The sequence below is a fragment of the Prinia subflava genome, chromosome 29 (assembly GCF_021018805.1).
Source record: "Prinia subflava isolate CZ2003 ecotype Zambia chromosome 29, Cam_Psub_1.2, whole genome shotgun sequence".
Lineage (NCBI taxonomy): Eukaryota > Metazoa > Chordata > Aves > Passeriformes > Cisticolidae > Prinia > Prinia subflava.
Genome location: NC_086275.1, coordinates 797,263 through 812,645, shown reverse-complemented (window position 1 = coordinate 812,645; position 15,383 = coordinate 797,263). Strand labels below are relative to the sequence as shown.

The 15,383-nt window shown below is 49.8% G+C and overlaps 2 protein-coding genes across 9 annotated transcripts in view; one reads left to right on the top strand and one right to left on the bottom strand.

The window, feature by feature from the left end:
- Positions 1-313: 313 nt before the first annotated feature.
- On the top strand, positions 314-10,279 carry R3HCC1 (R3H domain and coiled-coil containing 1). 8 transcript variants are annotated; one of them, XM_063420088.1, is made up of 11 exons: positions 314-462; positions 1,005-1,132; positions 1,967-2,104; positions 2,640-3,841; positions 4,010-4,051; positions 4,094-4,245; positions 4,288-4,479; positions 5,254-5,435; positions 7,496-7,566; positions 8,174-8,269; positions 8,493-10,279. In XM_063420088.1, the coding sequence occupies exons 2-11, from the start codon at positions 1,038-1,040 to the stop codon at positions 8,600-8,602; spliced, it is 2,280 nt and encodes a 759-aa protein (XP_063276158.1). In that variant the 5' UTR covers positions 314-462; positions 1,005-1,037; the 3' UTR covers positions 8,603-10,279. The 8 variants fall into 8 exon arrangements, with proteins under 8 accessions (XP_063276158.1, XP_063276156.1, XP_063276160.1 ...); XM_063420086.1 differs by having other exon boundaries at positions 4,010-4,245; XM_063420090.1 differs by lacking the exons at positions 4,010-4,051; positions 4,094-4,245 and having other exon boundaries at positions 2,640-3,867.
- The window catches only part of LOXL2 (lysyl oxidase like 2), a 46,629-nt gene continuing 39,807 nt past the window's right edge, over positions 8,562-15,383 (bottom strand). Inside the window, 4 exon segments of the mRNA XM_063420091.1 lie at positions 8,562-12,162; positions 12,836-12,947; positions 14,089-14,225; positions 14,938-15,053. Coding sequence (XP_063276161.1) covers positions 12,083-12,162; positions 12,836-12,947; positions 14,089-14,225; positions 14,938-15,053 — 445 coding nt within the window. The 3' untranslated portion in view covers positions 8,562-12,082.

Sequence of the window (15,383 nt, the reverse complement as noted above, 5' to 3'; positions counted from 1 at the left end):
GGGGGATTTGGAGAGAGCAGAGCCAGGAGCTCTGCGGGCACCAGCGTGGGGACGGCTCGGATGGAGGCGGGACGGGGAGGAATAACCGGGATCGAGGGGGAATAACCGGGATCGAGCGGGAATAACCGGGAGCGAGTGGGAAGAGGAACCGGGATCGGGAGGGACAGAACAGGGATGGGGGAGAAGAGCCAGGACAGGACCAGAGGAGCCGGGACCGAGCGGGGCGAGCCGGGATGGAGCGGGAGGAGCCGGGACAGAGCGGGAGGAGCCGGGACAGAGCGGGAGGAGCCGGGACAGAGCGGGAGGAGCCGGGACGGAGCGGGAGGAGCCGGGACCGAGCGGGAGGAGCCGGGACGGAGCGGGAGGAGCCGGGACCGAGCGGGAGGAGCCGGGACCCGGCGGGAGGAGCCGGCTCCGGGCGCAGGCGCCGCACCGGCATCCGCTGCTCGGCCGGGCCTGGCGGTGAGGACGGGGGGGACCCCGGACGGGGCCGGAGCCGGGGGGACCCCGGGGGTGCGGGAGCGGGGGGCGCGGAGGTGCGGGGATGGGGGCGGTGGGAGCGATGGGGGCGGTGATGGTGATGGTGATGAGGATGATGATGATGGGGACAGGAGGCAGCACGTGGCGCTGGGGGTGCGCTGGGAGAAGGAGGGGCAGGGGGGGAGAGAAGGGATGCAGAGAGCGGGAGGGAGGCCGGGGGTGTCCGGGAAGGCGGATAAAGGGGTGCAGGGATGCTGGGGATGGCCGGGAAAGGGGGATTTTGGGATGGCCAGGGAAAGGGGATTTTGGCATTCCCGGCGCAGGGGGATTTTGGGATTCCCAGGGAAAGGGGATTTTGGCATTCCCGGGCAGGGGGATTTTGGGATTCCCAGGGATGGGGGATAACGGGGTGCAGACCAGCACAGCGGGCGGGTGGCATTTATAGGGCGTGCTGGGCACCCATGGTCGGGGGTTTGTCCCTGCACGTGTCCCCTGTCCCTCCACGTGTCGCTGTCCCTCGGCAGGCTCCCCCCGCCGCCACCCTGGCGCTGCGCTCCATGGACGGCGTGTTCCTGTCGCCCACCGAGGATGAGTTCGTGGGCAGGATCGCGGAGCAGCTGGAGCTCTTCATGGGGCAGGGGCAGCACCAGCGGTGGGTGCCCGGCCCGGGCAGGGGCTGGCCCCGGGGCTGGCCCGTCCCTGTCGCTCCAGGGACACGGCGGGACTCGGGTTTGCATCGTTTTTGGGGTGAAAGCAGCAGCTTTTGGGGTCTGGCTGTGGAGCTCCAGGTGCTGGGGTTGGTTTGGATCCCCTCCTCCGATCAGGCCTTTCAGGCGGAGTTTTGTGGCTTTTCCAGCTCAGCCCGGCTTCCTCTGGCTCTGCTCCCACCCCGGTGACCTCTGCAGCCCCGGAGGTGGCCCCTGCCAGGGTGCTGGACACGAGCAGGGGTGGCCGTGCTGAGCTCAGCTCCCTGCCAGCTCGTCCTGACCTTAAATATTTGTTTCAGTGCCTTTTTTTTTGTTTTTTAATATAAAATATTTGGCAATGAAACTCCCCGTGCTGTTGTCAAACACTCGGGGACAAACCATGTGTGACAGCGGTGACATTGAACGTGGAGTTTGTTTATCCTGGTTTATTCCTGGAGGGTGCTCAGACTGGAAAACTCAGGCTCCTCTTCCTCCTGGAGGAAGGGGATCAGCAGCAGCTTTCTGTTGGTGCTTCCCAGCCTTTCCCACATGGATCCAGCAGGAGTGAGAGCCCCGGCCAAGGCCTTGGAGTCAGGAATTCCCGTTTGATGTGTGAAATGTGTCTGGCTGCAAACCCAGGGAGGGATTTCTGCTCTTCAATATCAAGTCTTGCTTGGCTTTTTTTTTTTTCCCATTTAAATCCCGTGCTGGGAATGACCTGGGGACGGGGTTGTTGGGTTTTTCCAGCATTCCCATCCCTCCCTGCACATTCCTGATGCCTGAGCCCTCTCTCCTTTCAGGGTGCTGCTGTTCCCGCCCCTGTCCAGCCGCCTGCGGTACCTGATCCACCGCACCGTGGAGAACATGGAACTGCTGAGCAGCTTCTCGGTGGGCGAGGGCTGGAGGAGGAGGACGGTCATTTGTCACTCGGCCGTCAGGTGAGCCCTGCTGCCAAGGAATCCTGCAATGCTTTGGGAGGGATCCAAAATTCATCCCAGTGCCAGCCTTTGGCACCTTCTGGGGACACCTCCCGCTGTGCCAGGCTGCTCCAAGCCTGGCCTTGGGCACTGCCAGGGATCCAGGGGCAGCCACAGCAGATCTGGGAATTCCAGCCCAGCCAGGAATCCCTTCCCCATATCCCACCCCAATCTCCCCTTTCCCAGTGGGAGCCATTCTCTGTGTCCTGCCCTCCATCCCTTGTCCTCAGCCCCTCTCCAGCTCTCCTGGAGCCCCTTTAGGAGGCTCTGAGCTCTCCCTGGAGCTCCTGGAGCATTCCCAGCCCTCCAGAGGTGCTCCAGCCCTGGGATCAAACCCCAAATCACCGCGTCCCATTTAAACTCTCCTGGCATCTCCCAGACCCTGAGGAACAACGGGATTCTTCCCTTTGGGAATCCGATCCTCCTTTCCCTCTGAATGAACCCCCAAACCTTGGGGGTTCCCCCTGCTCACCTCTCCCCATCCCCTCCTTCCCAGGCTCCCCAGTGACACCACGGGCGACCAAAAACCGGGTGGCAACCCCGGCCGGAGCCCGCGGCCGGCACAGCCCTGGGGCCGGGGGGGCCGGGGGCCGCGGCCGCGCCCGCCTGGGGACCCCCACGGGGACGGCGCCCGCGGCCCGGTGGGCTCGGGCAGGATCGCCAGGCCCCCCTGGAGGAGGCCGGACAAGGCGCCCAGGGGGACCCAGAGGAGGAAGGCGAACTGGAGGGAGCGGGAGAGCGACGGCGACGCCGGAGGAGGGAACGGCCCCCGAAATCCCCGCGGGGAGCGGCGCAAGGGGGGAGGCAGCCCCGGGGAGCGGCAGCAGCAGCAGCAGGAGGAGGAGGAGGAGGAGGCTCCGGGAAGAGGCGGCGCTGAGCACCCTGCGGGCCATGAGGAGGTGCCACCCCTAGGGAGCAGCGAGGATTCCGGTCAGCAGGACAGGGACTGTCCCCACCTGCTGTCCCCCGGGCACGGCCAGCGCCTGGGACAGGCAGGGTCACCCCGTGCCAACGCCGACACCACGGAGGGCAGCGAGTGCCAGCTGCCGGAGGAGAACCAGCCCGGCCGTGATTCCAGAGGGCAGGAACACAAGGAGAACCAGCCCAGCCGTGATTCCAGAGGGCAGGAACGTGAGGAGAACCAGCCCGGCCGTGATTCCAGAGGGCAGGAACACAAGGAGAACCAGCCCAGCCGTGATTCCAGAGGGCAGGAACACAAGGAGAACCAGCCCGGCCGTGATTCCAGAGGGCAGGAACGTGAGGAGAACCAGCCCGGCCGTGATTCCAGAGGGCAGGAACACAAGGAGAACCAGCCCGGCCGTGATTCCAGAGGGCAGGAACACAAGGAGAACCAGCCTAGCCGTGATTCCAGAGGGCAGGAACACAAGGAGAACCAGCCCAGCCGTGATTCCGGAGGGCAGGAACACAAGGAGAACCAGCCCGGCCGTGATTCCAGAGGGCAGGAACGTGAGGAGAACCAGCCCGGCCATGATTCCAGAGGGCAGGAACGTGAGGAGAACCAGCCCGGCCGTGATTCCAGAGGGCAGGAACGCCGGGAAAGCTCCTTCCCTTTGGGAGGAGGTGACGGCCGGACAGACGTGGCCGTGCCGGAGCCCCTGGAGCCCCAGAGGAGACCCCTGCCCACAGAGCAGCGCCCCGAGGGAGGCCCAGGGAGCTCCTCCACGCTGGAGAGCCCGGGTGGTGTTCCAGAAGCGCTGCAGAAGGTTCTAGAAGGCTCAGAAGATGTTCCAGAAGCGCTGCAGAAGGTTCTGGAAGGCTCAGAAGATGTTCCAGAAGCGCTGCAGAAGGTTCTAGAAGGCTCAGGTGGAGTTCCAGAAGCGCTGCAGAAGGTTCTAGAAGGCTCAGGTGGAGTTCCAGAAGCGCTGCAGAAGGTTCTGGAAGGCTCAGGTGGAGTTCCAGAAGTGCTGCAGAAGGTTCTGGAAGGCTCAGATGGAGTTCCAGAACCTCTGCAGAAGGTTCTAGAAGGCTCAGGTGGAGTTCCAGAAGCGCTGCAGAAGGTTCTAGAAGGCTCGTGTGGAGTTCCAGAACAGCTGCAGAAGGTTCTGGAAGGCTCAGAAGATGTTCCAGAAGCACTGCAGAAGGTTCTAGAAGGCTCAGATGGAGTTCCAGAACCTCTGCAGAAGGTTCTGGAAGGCTCGGACGAGGCCGTGGCTGCTCCCGAGCCGGTCCCTGGCGGCGGTGCCGGGGCCCCGCGGCGGATCCAGGCCAGGACGGTGCCCGGGCAGGAGGAGCAGGGCCGGGAGCCCGCGGGGGACACGGAGGGGACGGGGCAGAGCGGCCCCGGGGACGAGTGCACGGCGGAGCTGCTGGCTGAGGTGAGCTGGGATAAACTGGGAGAAAACGGGAGGGGATCGGGCCCTGGGAGGAGATTCCCTGTCCTGGGTGGTGCGGACGGGGTTTGGATTGGGCTCTGAGGGGGTGAGACTCAACCCTGGTGCTTTGTTTTGTTTTTGAACATAAATTGGTTTTAAAATTTTTGAATTTTAAAATTAAATTTTTTATATTTTTAAATTATTTTTAAATTTAATGTTTTAAATTTCTGGTATTTTTAATTTTTAAATATTTAAATGATTTTAAAATTTAAAGGTTTTGAATTCTTAAATTTTTAGATTTTTAGATTTTTAAATTTTTATAATTTTTAATGTTCAAGTTTTTAAAATTTTAAAAAATAATTTTTAGATTTTTAAATTTTAAACTTCTTAAATTTTTAAAATTTTTAAAATTTTTAAAATTTTTAAAATTTTTAAAATTTTTGAATTTTTAATTTTTTAAATTTTAGAATTTTAAAATTTTTAAAGTTTTAAATTTTTAAATTTTAATTTTTTTAGATTTTTAACTTAAAATTTTTACATCTCCAAATTTTTCAAAATTTAAAATTTTTAAATTTTAAATTTTTAGATTTTTAAATTTTAAATTTTTAAATTTTTAAATTTTAAATTTTTAAATTTTAAATTTTTAAATTTTTAAATTTTAAATTTTTAGATTTTTATATTTTAAATTTTTACATCTTAAATTTCTGAGTTTTTTATTTAAAAAAAAAAATTACAGATTTTTAAACGATAAAATCCTCTTGCTCTGGGTGTTCCCAGATCCTGGGGAATCTGACGGTGAAGGACGTGAGCATCGAGAGGATCAGCGTGGAATGTTTGGAATGTTCCAGCTCCGGAGAGGCCCCGCTGAGCGAGGGGGACCTGGGCCACGTCACCGAGATCTTCGACTTCCCCCCGGCCCTGCGCACCCAGGACCTGCTGGAGGCGTTCCAGGACTTCCAGTGAGTGACTGGAAATCCAGGAGTTCAATATTTCTGTGGAAATGTTCCAGGATTTCCAGTGAGTGACCCTGAAAATCCAGGAATGAAAATCCAGAATTTAAATATTTCTGTAGAAATGTTCCAGGATTTAAATATTTCTGTGGAAATGTTCCAGGATTTAAATATTTCTGTGGAAATGTTCCAGGATTTCCAGTGAGTGACCCTGAAAATCCAGAATTTAAATATTTCTGTGGAAATGTTCCAGGATTTCCAGTGAGTGACCCTGAAAATCCAGGAATGAAAATCCAGAATTTAAATATTTCTGTGGAAATGTTCCAGGATTTCCAGTGAGTGACTGAAAATCCAGAATTTAAATATTTCTGTGGAAATGTTCCAGGATTTCCAGTGAGTGACTGAAAATCCAGGATTTCAATATTTCTGTGGAAATGTTCCAGGATTTCCAGTGAGTGACTCCTGCTCCCTGAAAATCCAGGAATGAAAATCCAGAATTTAAATATTTCTGTGGAAATGTTCCAGGATTTCCAGTGAGTGACCCTGAAAATCCAGAATTTAAATATTTCTGTGGAAATGTTCCAGGATTTCCAGTGAGTGACTCTGAAAATCCAGGAATGAAAATCCAGAATTTAAATATTTCTGTGGAAATGTTCCAGGATTTCCAGTGAGTGACCCTGAAAATCCAGGATTTAAATGTTTCTGTGGAAATGTTCCAGGATTTCCAGTGAGTGACCCTGAAAATCCAGGATTTAAATATTTCTGTGGAAATGTTCCAGGATTTCCAGTGAGTGACCCTGAAAATCCAGAATTTAAATATTTCTGTGGAAATGTTCCAGGATTTCCAGTGAGTGACCCTGAAAATCCAGAATTTAAATATTTCTGATGGAAATGTTTTGGGATTTCCAGTAACTCCACATGTCCCTGAAAATCCAGGACTGGAATATTTCTGATGGGAATATTCTCAGATTTCCAGGGAATAATTCCCCTGGTCCCTGAAATCCCAGGAATTAAATATTTCTGTGGAAATGTTCCAGGATTTCCAGTGAGTGACCCTGAAAATCCAGAATTTAAATATTTCTGTGGAAATGTTCCAGGATTTCCAGTGAGTGACCCTGAAAATCCAGGAATGAAAATCCAGGATTTAAATATTTCTGTGGAAATGTTCCAGGATTTCCAGTGAGTGACCCTGAAAATCCAGAATTTAAATATTTCTGTGGAAATGTTCCAGGATTTCCAGTGAGTGACCCTGAAAATCCAGAATTTAAATATTTCTGTGGAAATGTTCCAGGATTTCCAGTGAGTGACCCCTGCTCCCTGAAAATCCAGGAATGAAAATCCAGAATTTAAATATTTCTGTGGAAATGTTTTGGGATTTCCAGGGAGTGACTCCCCCTGGTCCCTGAAAATTCAGGAATGAAAATCCAGGAATGAAAATCCAGGAATGAAAATCCAGGACTGGAATATTTCTGATGAGAATATTCTCAGATTTCCAGGGATTGACTCCCCTGGTCCCTGAAAACCCAGGATTTAAATATTTCTCATGGAAATATTCTCGGATTTCCAGGGAGCACGGCAGGGAGCAGAACCAGCCTGGGATTGGCAACAAAATCCTGAATTTTACTTTTCCCTTCCCCTCCTTGTGTCCCTCAAAGATTTCCCTGCACTTTAGGCCTGGTTTAAAGCCCGGCTTTGAGGGCTCTGGCACCCAAATTCTCAATTTTAGTTTTGCCTTCCCCTCTTTGCCTGCCTCAGGGGGGATTTTCCTGCAGTTTAGGCCTTCAAAAATGACAATATTTTGGTGCTGGAAGCCAATCCCTGAAGCTGAGGTTGGGTTTTTTTGAGGAAAAGGAGAATTTTGGGATAATTTCACATCGTGGCCTTTCAAAGGGCACTTTTAATGTCCTTTTTTCCTTCTTTTCCTGCCCTTTCCCCCATTTAAAACAGGAATAACGTTTTGGGAAACATCAGCCGTCCCCATTAAACAAAATTTAAATTTAAACCCTTCTGGGTTTTACTGGGGGTTTGTTTTTCTTGCCAATAATTCAAATTATTCTCTTTTTTTGCAGCGAGAGCGGCTTCAAAATCCAGTGGGTGGACGAGACCCACGCCCTGGGAATCTTTTCCAGCCTCTCCACAGGTACTGGGGTGGGATTGAGGCCCCTTCCCAGTGGGATTTTATTGGGATAATCCCATTTATTTATTTTTTTTTCTGTTCCTTTCCCATCCTGGAAGGGTTTGGGGAAACTGGAATTTCTGGGATGGGATGTGGAAACTGGGTTTTAATTGCCTGTGTGAAATGGGAAATAATAATAATAATTAAGATAAGCTGTTTTTTCTTTTTTATTTCTATTTTTTTGTGGTTTATAACTGGGAAAAAATTCCCACAAATACCCAATCACCTCCCAGGGATACTGGGAATGAGATGGCACCAAAACTCAGGGCAAACTCATTTTTTTAGGGGGCACAAACACCCCAAATTCAGGTCAGAGCCAGCCCTGGAGGGGTTTCCACCCTCCTGCATCCCAATATCCCAAAAGTTCTGCTTTTTTAATTTGGGATTTCCTCTAAAAGTGCCAAAATCCTCCAAAAATAACATTTATTTCAATTTTTTTGGCCTTCTTCCCGAGGTACCCGCCTGAGCTGGTTCAGCCCAAGCCTTGAGCAAATTCTCGGATTTTTGGGTGCTCTTGCACAGGAATTTGAATTTTTTTGGGGTGAATTCCAGCGATTTCTGTTCCTTGCAGCATCCCAAGCCCTGGGCCGCCGTTATCCCTGCCTGAAGATCCGGCCCCTGATCCACGCAACCAAACAATCCAAGATCAAAGCACTGCAGAGACCAAGTAAGACAAAATTCCCTGAATTTCCCACATTTCCCTGATTTTCTGAGAAAATTCCCACTCAGGACAAATCATTTTTCTGTCTCATCTTTTTTTTATGGATTATTGGCACCGAGCTGTGGTGAATTCCGCTGGAATCCCCATTTAAATTTGATTTTTTAGGGGGAGTTGGAAGGGAAGGGCTGTGCTGGGATTGGGAATTTTTAATTTTTATTTCTTTTTTAAGCCTTCCAAATTTCCCAGGAATTTTCTCTTCCCTCTCCCCCTGCACATCCCAAAGGAGACAAACCCGATCTCGTGGTTGGCACAATTTTATTCAGGAAGGAGAAATGGTGAAGCTGAGCCGTGAACATCGGTCCATTGATTACCATTGATTGATTGATTGATTGATTATCGATCGATTGATTGAATTTCAATCAAGATTGATCAGGTCCAGTTGCCACAGGAAAGCAAAGCCACGAACCTCAGCAGCAGCAGAGACTCTGAACCAACAATTCCTGGATTTTCCAGCTCCCTGAAGTCGGAATAAATTCCAATTTTCATCCTTTAAAGGGACAAATTCCAGCGTTTTCAGCACTGAAAAATGCTGGAATTAAATGATGGATTAAACTGCTGGATTTAAACTAAACACCCCAAAATTTGCTTTATTTGCACCTCCCCTTCACCTCTTTGCTCATTTATTCACTCTTCTGAACCAGAATTAAATTAAAATCATTAAATATAACAATTTAACATGAATTCTGTTGGTATCCAGTTTCAATTGATTATTTTCCAAATAGGAATCTGGATTTTAATTAGCTGACAGTGTCCCTTTCTAAATTTTATTTTATTTTAATGAATGAAAATTCTGGAAAAACAAGCAAAGCCCCCCCTTGCTGTGTAGATAACAGCAGCAAATTGAGAAAGGATTAATTAATTTATCCCCAAATCCAAATTATTGTGGACTTGGTGAAATTTTGGTGGATTTATTCCTTGCAGATGGAATTGCAACAATCCCAAAAAACACCTGAAATATTCAGATTGAATTTAAAATGCAGATTTTTTTTTTTCTTGCTGTTTTCCAAGGATTTCAGCAGCTGGTTTGGAGGAGGAGTTTTCAATTGGGATCAAGGTTTATATGGATAAATTTTATATGGATAAATTTTCATGAATAAGTTTTCATGGATAAATTTTATATGGATAAATTTTCATGGATACATTTTAATTGATAAATTTTCATGGATAAATTTTAATTTATATACTTTAATGGATAAATTTTAATAAATTTTATATGGATAAATTTTAATGGATAAATTTTATATGGATGAATTTTAATGGATAAATTTTCAGGGATAAATTTTATTGGATAAATTTTAATTGATAAACTTTAATGGATAAATTTTAATAAATTTTATATGGATAAATTTTCATGGATAAATTTTATATGGATGAATTTTAATGGATAAATTTTCAGGGATAAATTTTATTGGATAAACTTTAAGAGATAAATTTTAATGGATAAATTTTCAGGGATAAATTTTATTGGATAAATTTTAATAGATAAATTTTCATGGATAAATTGCCTGGATTTTTTCACAGGGATGGGATTTTGGGAATGGGTTTTTCACAGGGATGTTGGGAATTCTCCCAGGAACAATTCCTGGAAGAGGAGGGGGAACAATTTCCCTGAACCTTTATGATGACCAAACCCCACTGCAAAATTCCACCTCCCTGAGATAAAAACCCCAATTTATTCAGAGACACAAGGAATAAACGAATTAAACAGCGGGGAAAAAAAGCTGATTTTTGCGATTTAACCACGAATTTCTCCCTGACCAAGCCCCAGCTGGATAAAATTTCCTTTTTTTTCCCCCAGAACTGCTTCAGCTGGGAAAAGAGAGGCCGCAGACGGACACAGCCGTGGCCAGGAGATTCGTGTCCCACGCCCTGGGCTGGAGGCACAGGCAGCAGGAGGCAGCAGGCACCCAAGAATTCCCACCAGAATCCTTAAATCAGGAGGAATAACCCCAAAAACCCCTAAAAACACCCCAAAAAACAGCTGTAAAGACGAGCGTGGCTGTGCTGTGAAATGCATGCAGAGCAGGCAGTTCCTGGGTGGGTCAGCACCAGCTTGGAAAAAAAAGTTGGGAATGGGAAAAGTTTCTTGTTCAGGTTTTTCTGGAGTCCTGGGAGGTGCTGGAATTTCTTGGTTGGGTGTTTGGGCGCCTGCAGGGATAAGGTGGTTTTTTTGTTCCTTATTCCTGCATTGTTTTCCCAAAAAAAAAAAAAGAAAAAATAGGCATTAAGAGTAAGAAAATCGGATTTTTTTTGGCCAGAATTCAACTCTAAGCAAGGGCAGGAGTTGGAAAATCTGTTCCACGTTTGTTGTGATGTTGCTGTTCAGGTATCCCAGAAAATTCACAGGCACTGGATGCAAGTTTGAGGGAATATTTTCATTATTTACAGAGTTTCAAGGGCCTGAATTTCCCTTTTGGTGAGGAAAGTTGGGATCTGCTCATTAAAGGGGGAAAAACCTCCAGGATTTGGCTGTGCTGATGTGCCCAGAGCTGGGTTTAAAATGAGCTTCAGGTCTCCAGGTCTGGAATTGTGAGGCAAAAATGGAATTTTCCAATTGCCAGGAGGTCCAAACCCTTCGGCAGCTCTCTGGAGAAATGACAAATATTCCGAATATTTCCTGCATTTTCAAGCCTCACAACATCCCTGTGAGGTGGGGATTTGGGGAAGTTTGGAGCCAGCTGGAATTTCAGGTAACTTCGGTTGTAGAAAAGGAGGAAAACCCCCCAAAATTCCAGGAATTGTGAGGAGAAATACACCAAGGGCTTGTAAAGTGATTTTTGTGTTGTTTTTTTTCCCGGGGAAAAAGGTTTTTATTTGATCTCTGTAGCAAAACGCGTCCTCAAACAAACAGAGGAACGCTGGGAATTCCCACAGGAGCAGATCCCGGGGGGATGAGAGCCAGGAATTAATTCCCTCTGCACCAGGATGGAACACCCTGGTGAAATTTATCCCTTAAAACAAAAAAAAAATGGAATTTCCAGACAGGAGGTGACTTTGAAGGGTGGAAAATCCCCGTGGGATGGGAATTCCCAGCCCAGAGACATCACTCCCGGGAATCTGCCGAGTTCTGGGTGCTGGGGGAGCTTTGATTCTGTGTGAAATGAAATGAAATATGAAATATGAAATGAAATATGAAATGAAATATGAAATGAAATTCCATGTGAAATTCCATGTGAAATTCCATGTGAAATTCTGCCTTTGCTCCCCTCCGGAGCGTTGGCGGTTGTTGGATCCGAGGTTTCGCTGCAGTATTAAATTTCAGCTTTTCACTGTTCTGCTCACAAAAAAAAAGCTGCTCCTTTTTTTTTATTATTCCTTCTTTGTTTTTCCTTTTTTTTCCCTTTTCCTTGTATTTCCTTGCCAAAGCGGAGCCGGTGCTGAGGCGCGCAGGAAGCGGCGGCGCAAACAGAGTGGAAAAGAGCTGAGAAATTCCCAAATAACGCCTTGGAAATGGAGGATAAAGGCATTTTTGAAGGATAAAGGCATTTTCGAAGGATAAAGGCATTTTCGGGTGGCTGGCACCCAAGCTGAGGCGAGGAGTGCTGCAAAAAAAAATGCAGGAGGAATCTTTGGGATGGTGAAAAGTCGGAGCTGGAATTGCAGAGGGCACCTTGAGCACCTAAAGTGAGGAGGGAGAGGTTTTCCTCGGGAATGATCCGGCTGGAATTCCGAGTTCTGGAGTGAGGCTCAAGTTCCTGGGGGTGCAGTGGTTCGGGAAGGGCCGGAGCAGGAGTCCTGCCTTAAATTAGTGGGAATTTTCTACCGGGCGGAGACGTTGTTATTTGTGAGTCCCCTGAGGTGGTCGAATTTCTGCTCCGTCTCCTCGCTGAAGGAACCGCCTGGAGGGGCACGGGGAGAGCAGGGCGTGAGCAGGAGCCCGGAAAAGGCTCGGGAATACCGGGGGAAAGGCTCGGGAATACCAGGGAAAAGGCTCGGGAATTCCAGGGGAAAGGCTCGGGAATACCAGGGAAAAGGCTTGGGAATATCGGGGAAAGGCTTGGGAATACCGGGGAAAAGGCTTGGGAATATCAGGGAAAGGCTCGGGAATTCCGGGGAAAAGGCTCGGGAATATCGGGGAAAAGGGCTCGGGAATATCGGGGAAAAGGCTCGGGAATATCGGGGGAAAAGGGCTCGGGAATACCGGGGAAAAGGCTCGGGAATATCGGGGGAAAGGGCTTGGGAATACCAGGGAAAAGGCTCGGGAATATCGGGGGAAAGGGCTTGGGAATACCGGGGAAAAGGCTCGGGAATATCGGGGGAAAGGGCTTGGGAATACCAGGGAAAGGCTCGGGAATTCTGGGGAAAAGGCTCGGGAATACCAGGAGAGCAGGGGAAAGGGCTTGGGAACATCGGGAGAGCAGGGAAAAACACTCGGGAACATCGGGAGAGCAGGGAAAAGCCCTTGGGATCATCAGGAGAGCAGGGAAAAGCCCTTGGGAACATCAGGAGAGCACAGGAAAAGCCCTCGGGAACAAGGAATGGAATTCCCTGTCCGGGAGGGTCCCCCCTCACCGATGTGGCAGTTGTACATCCAGATGCGCTGCCCGTCGTAGCGGCTCCGGCACTTCATGACGTTGTTGGAATAATCCGACTCCGCCACCTCGTAGTTGGGGTTGATCACGACCTGCAGGGGATGGAGGGACGGGGTTGTTGGGAGGGGGATTTAAAAGGGTGAAGAATCAGTTGGTTTTTTTTTTTTTACATTTTTTTAGCATTTTTTTAGCTTTTTTTTTTTAGCATTTTTTTCTTAGCAGAAAGTGAAAATACAATTGGGTTCGTGAAGAGAGAGAAATGACTCGAACAAAGCCAGATCAGGGGATGAAACCTCGGTCAGGGAATCCTGGAGTGGGTTGGGTGGGATGAGACCTTAAATCCCACCCAGTGCCACCCCTGCCATGGGCACAGAGCCCTTCCACCACCCCAGGGTGCCCCAGCCTGGCCTTGGGCACTGCCAGGGATCCAGGGGCAGCCACAGCAAATCTGGGAATTCCAGCGCAGCCAGGAATTCCTTCCCAATATCCCACCCCAATCTCCCCTTTCCCAGTGGGAGCCATTCCCTGTGTCCTGTCCCTCCATCCCTTGTCCCCAGCCCCTCTCCAGCTCTCCTGGAGCCCCTTCAGGGAGGCTCTGAGCTCTCCCTGGAGCTTTCCCTTCTCCAGGTGAACATTCCCAGTTCCCTGAGCCTTTCCTCCCAGCAGAGCTGCCCCATCTCTAATTCACCACAACCACTCCTTCCCCCGTGCCCCAAAATCTCCCTCCAGACCTCGATTTTCTATTTCAGACAGAAACAATTCCTCTCCTTTCCCTCCCCTCCAGTGCCTGTTTTTAGACCCACAATTCCCACACGGAATTTGGTGATAATTTGGCACGGACAATTCCTACAAAAGCCCACAAATGGCACAGTTTAATCCCAAAATTCAGGGAATGCTGCTTACAACCAGCTCTAAAGAGGGATGCTGAGCTTTGGGAATGCGACAACACCGCCAACAACATCAGCTGGGCTGGGCCTATCCAGGATCAGCTGGACACGGGGGTTTTTTAAGATTTTAATCTCCAAACCATGGCCATGGGCGCTGGTTTTTCCCTCGGAGTCGATTATCCTGGTGGATAATCCTTTATCTTTGAGGCATCTGGGAATATAATCCCTTTGCAAACAGAAGCTGGAGGTGTCAGATGAGCGAGTTTGGTAAATTCTAGGTACGATTGGCGAGCTAAAAGCAGGAGGATTGGTGAGTTAAAACCGTCCCCAAGGCTGCTCCTCCCACCTGGAAGAGGTAATCCCCGGGGGGGACGTCGGTGATGTCGATCCACTGGCAGTCGATGTCGTGCCGATAAACGTCCCAGCAGCCAACCGTGATCCCCTGCTCGCCAAAATTGGCACACTCGTACTGCTTCTGGATGTCTGAGGGAGGAGCAGGAAGGGAGGAGGTGGAAAACCCGCAGCAGAATTCCCAGGGAGTTCCTGGTTGTTCCCCACGGGCAGTGCTGGACTCCAGGTGTGGTTCGGGTGAGGTTTAAGGAGCTGCCACATTCCAAGGCCAGCAGCTGGAGGATTCTTTTGGAACTCCTCACTTGGTGCGGAACAGAAAATGCACGGTTTGGGAAGTTGGAGCGGCTCAGAGTGGGATGGAGGGGGCTGAGGGTGGAAAATGGGGGACCTGGGGGGCTCAAATCCATCCATCCATCCGTCCGTCCGTCCATCCATCCATCCTTTTTCCATCCATCCATCCCTCCATCGATCCATCCATCCATTCCTCCATCCATCCATCCATCCATCCTTTTTCCATCCATCCGTCCATCCATCCATCCATCCGTCCATCCATCCATCCATCCGTCCATCCATCCGTCCATCCATCCATCCATCCATCCATCCATCCATCCATCCATCCATCCATCCATCCCTCCATCCATCCATCCATCCCTCCATCCATCCATCCATCCATTCCTCCATCCATCCATCCATCCTTTTTCCATCCATCCACCCCTCCTTTCCCTCCCTCCCTCCCTCCCTGGCAGGTTCCTGGCTCCTCCCAGGCCCCATTCCGCCCTTGGAGCCGTCACCCCGCGTGGGAAGGGGCTGGAATTCCCTCGGGGACGGGGGCTGTGGCACAGACCTGCCTCGCACTCGGTGTCCTCCAGGCAGAAGCTGGCCTTGTGCCCCTCGGCCACCTTGGTGCCGTTGAGGTTCAGGAGGTCGTAGTGGGTGAACACCTCCATGCTGTGGTAGTGCCTGTGGGTGAGGGCGAGGGTGAGGGTTCCCGGCTTTGGGAATGCCATTTCCAAATTGGGAATGCCCATTCCAAATTGGGAATGCCCATTCCAGGTTTGCGAATGCCCGTCCCAGTTTTAGGAATGCCCATTCCAAATTGGGAATGCCATCCCAGGTTTGGGAATGCCCGTCCCAGCTTTGGGAATGCCATCCCAGCATTGGGAATGCCATGCCAGCTTTGGGAATGCCCATCCCAGGTTTGGGAATGCCCATCCCAGCATTGGGAATGCCCCATCCCAGCATTGGGAATGCCATCCCAGCTTTGGGAATGCCCATCCCAGCATTGGGAAT

Bases quoted from the DNA above. Each gene is read 5' to 3' on its own strand.
- R3HCC1 (XM_063420082.1), top strand. From the start codon at position 1,038: ATGGACGGCGTGTTCCTGTCGCCCACCGAGGATGAGTTCGTGGGCAGG. The intron at 1,133-1,966 runs GTGGGTGCCCGG...CTCTCCTTTCAG, and splicing joins GGGCAGGGGCAGCACCAGCG to GGTGCTGCTGTTCCCGCCCC. The intron at 4,480-5,253 runs GTGAGCTGGGAT...GGGTGTTCCCAG, and splicing joins CGGCGGAGCTGCTGGCTGAG to ATCCTGGGGAATCTGACGGT.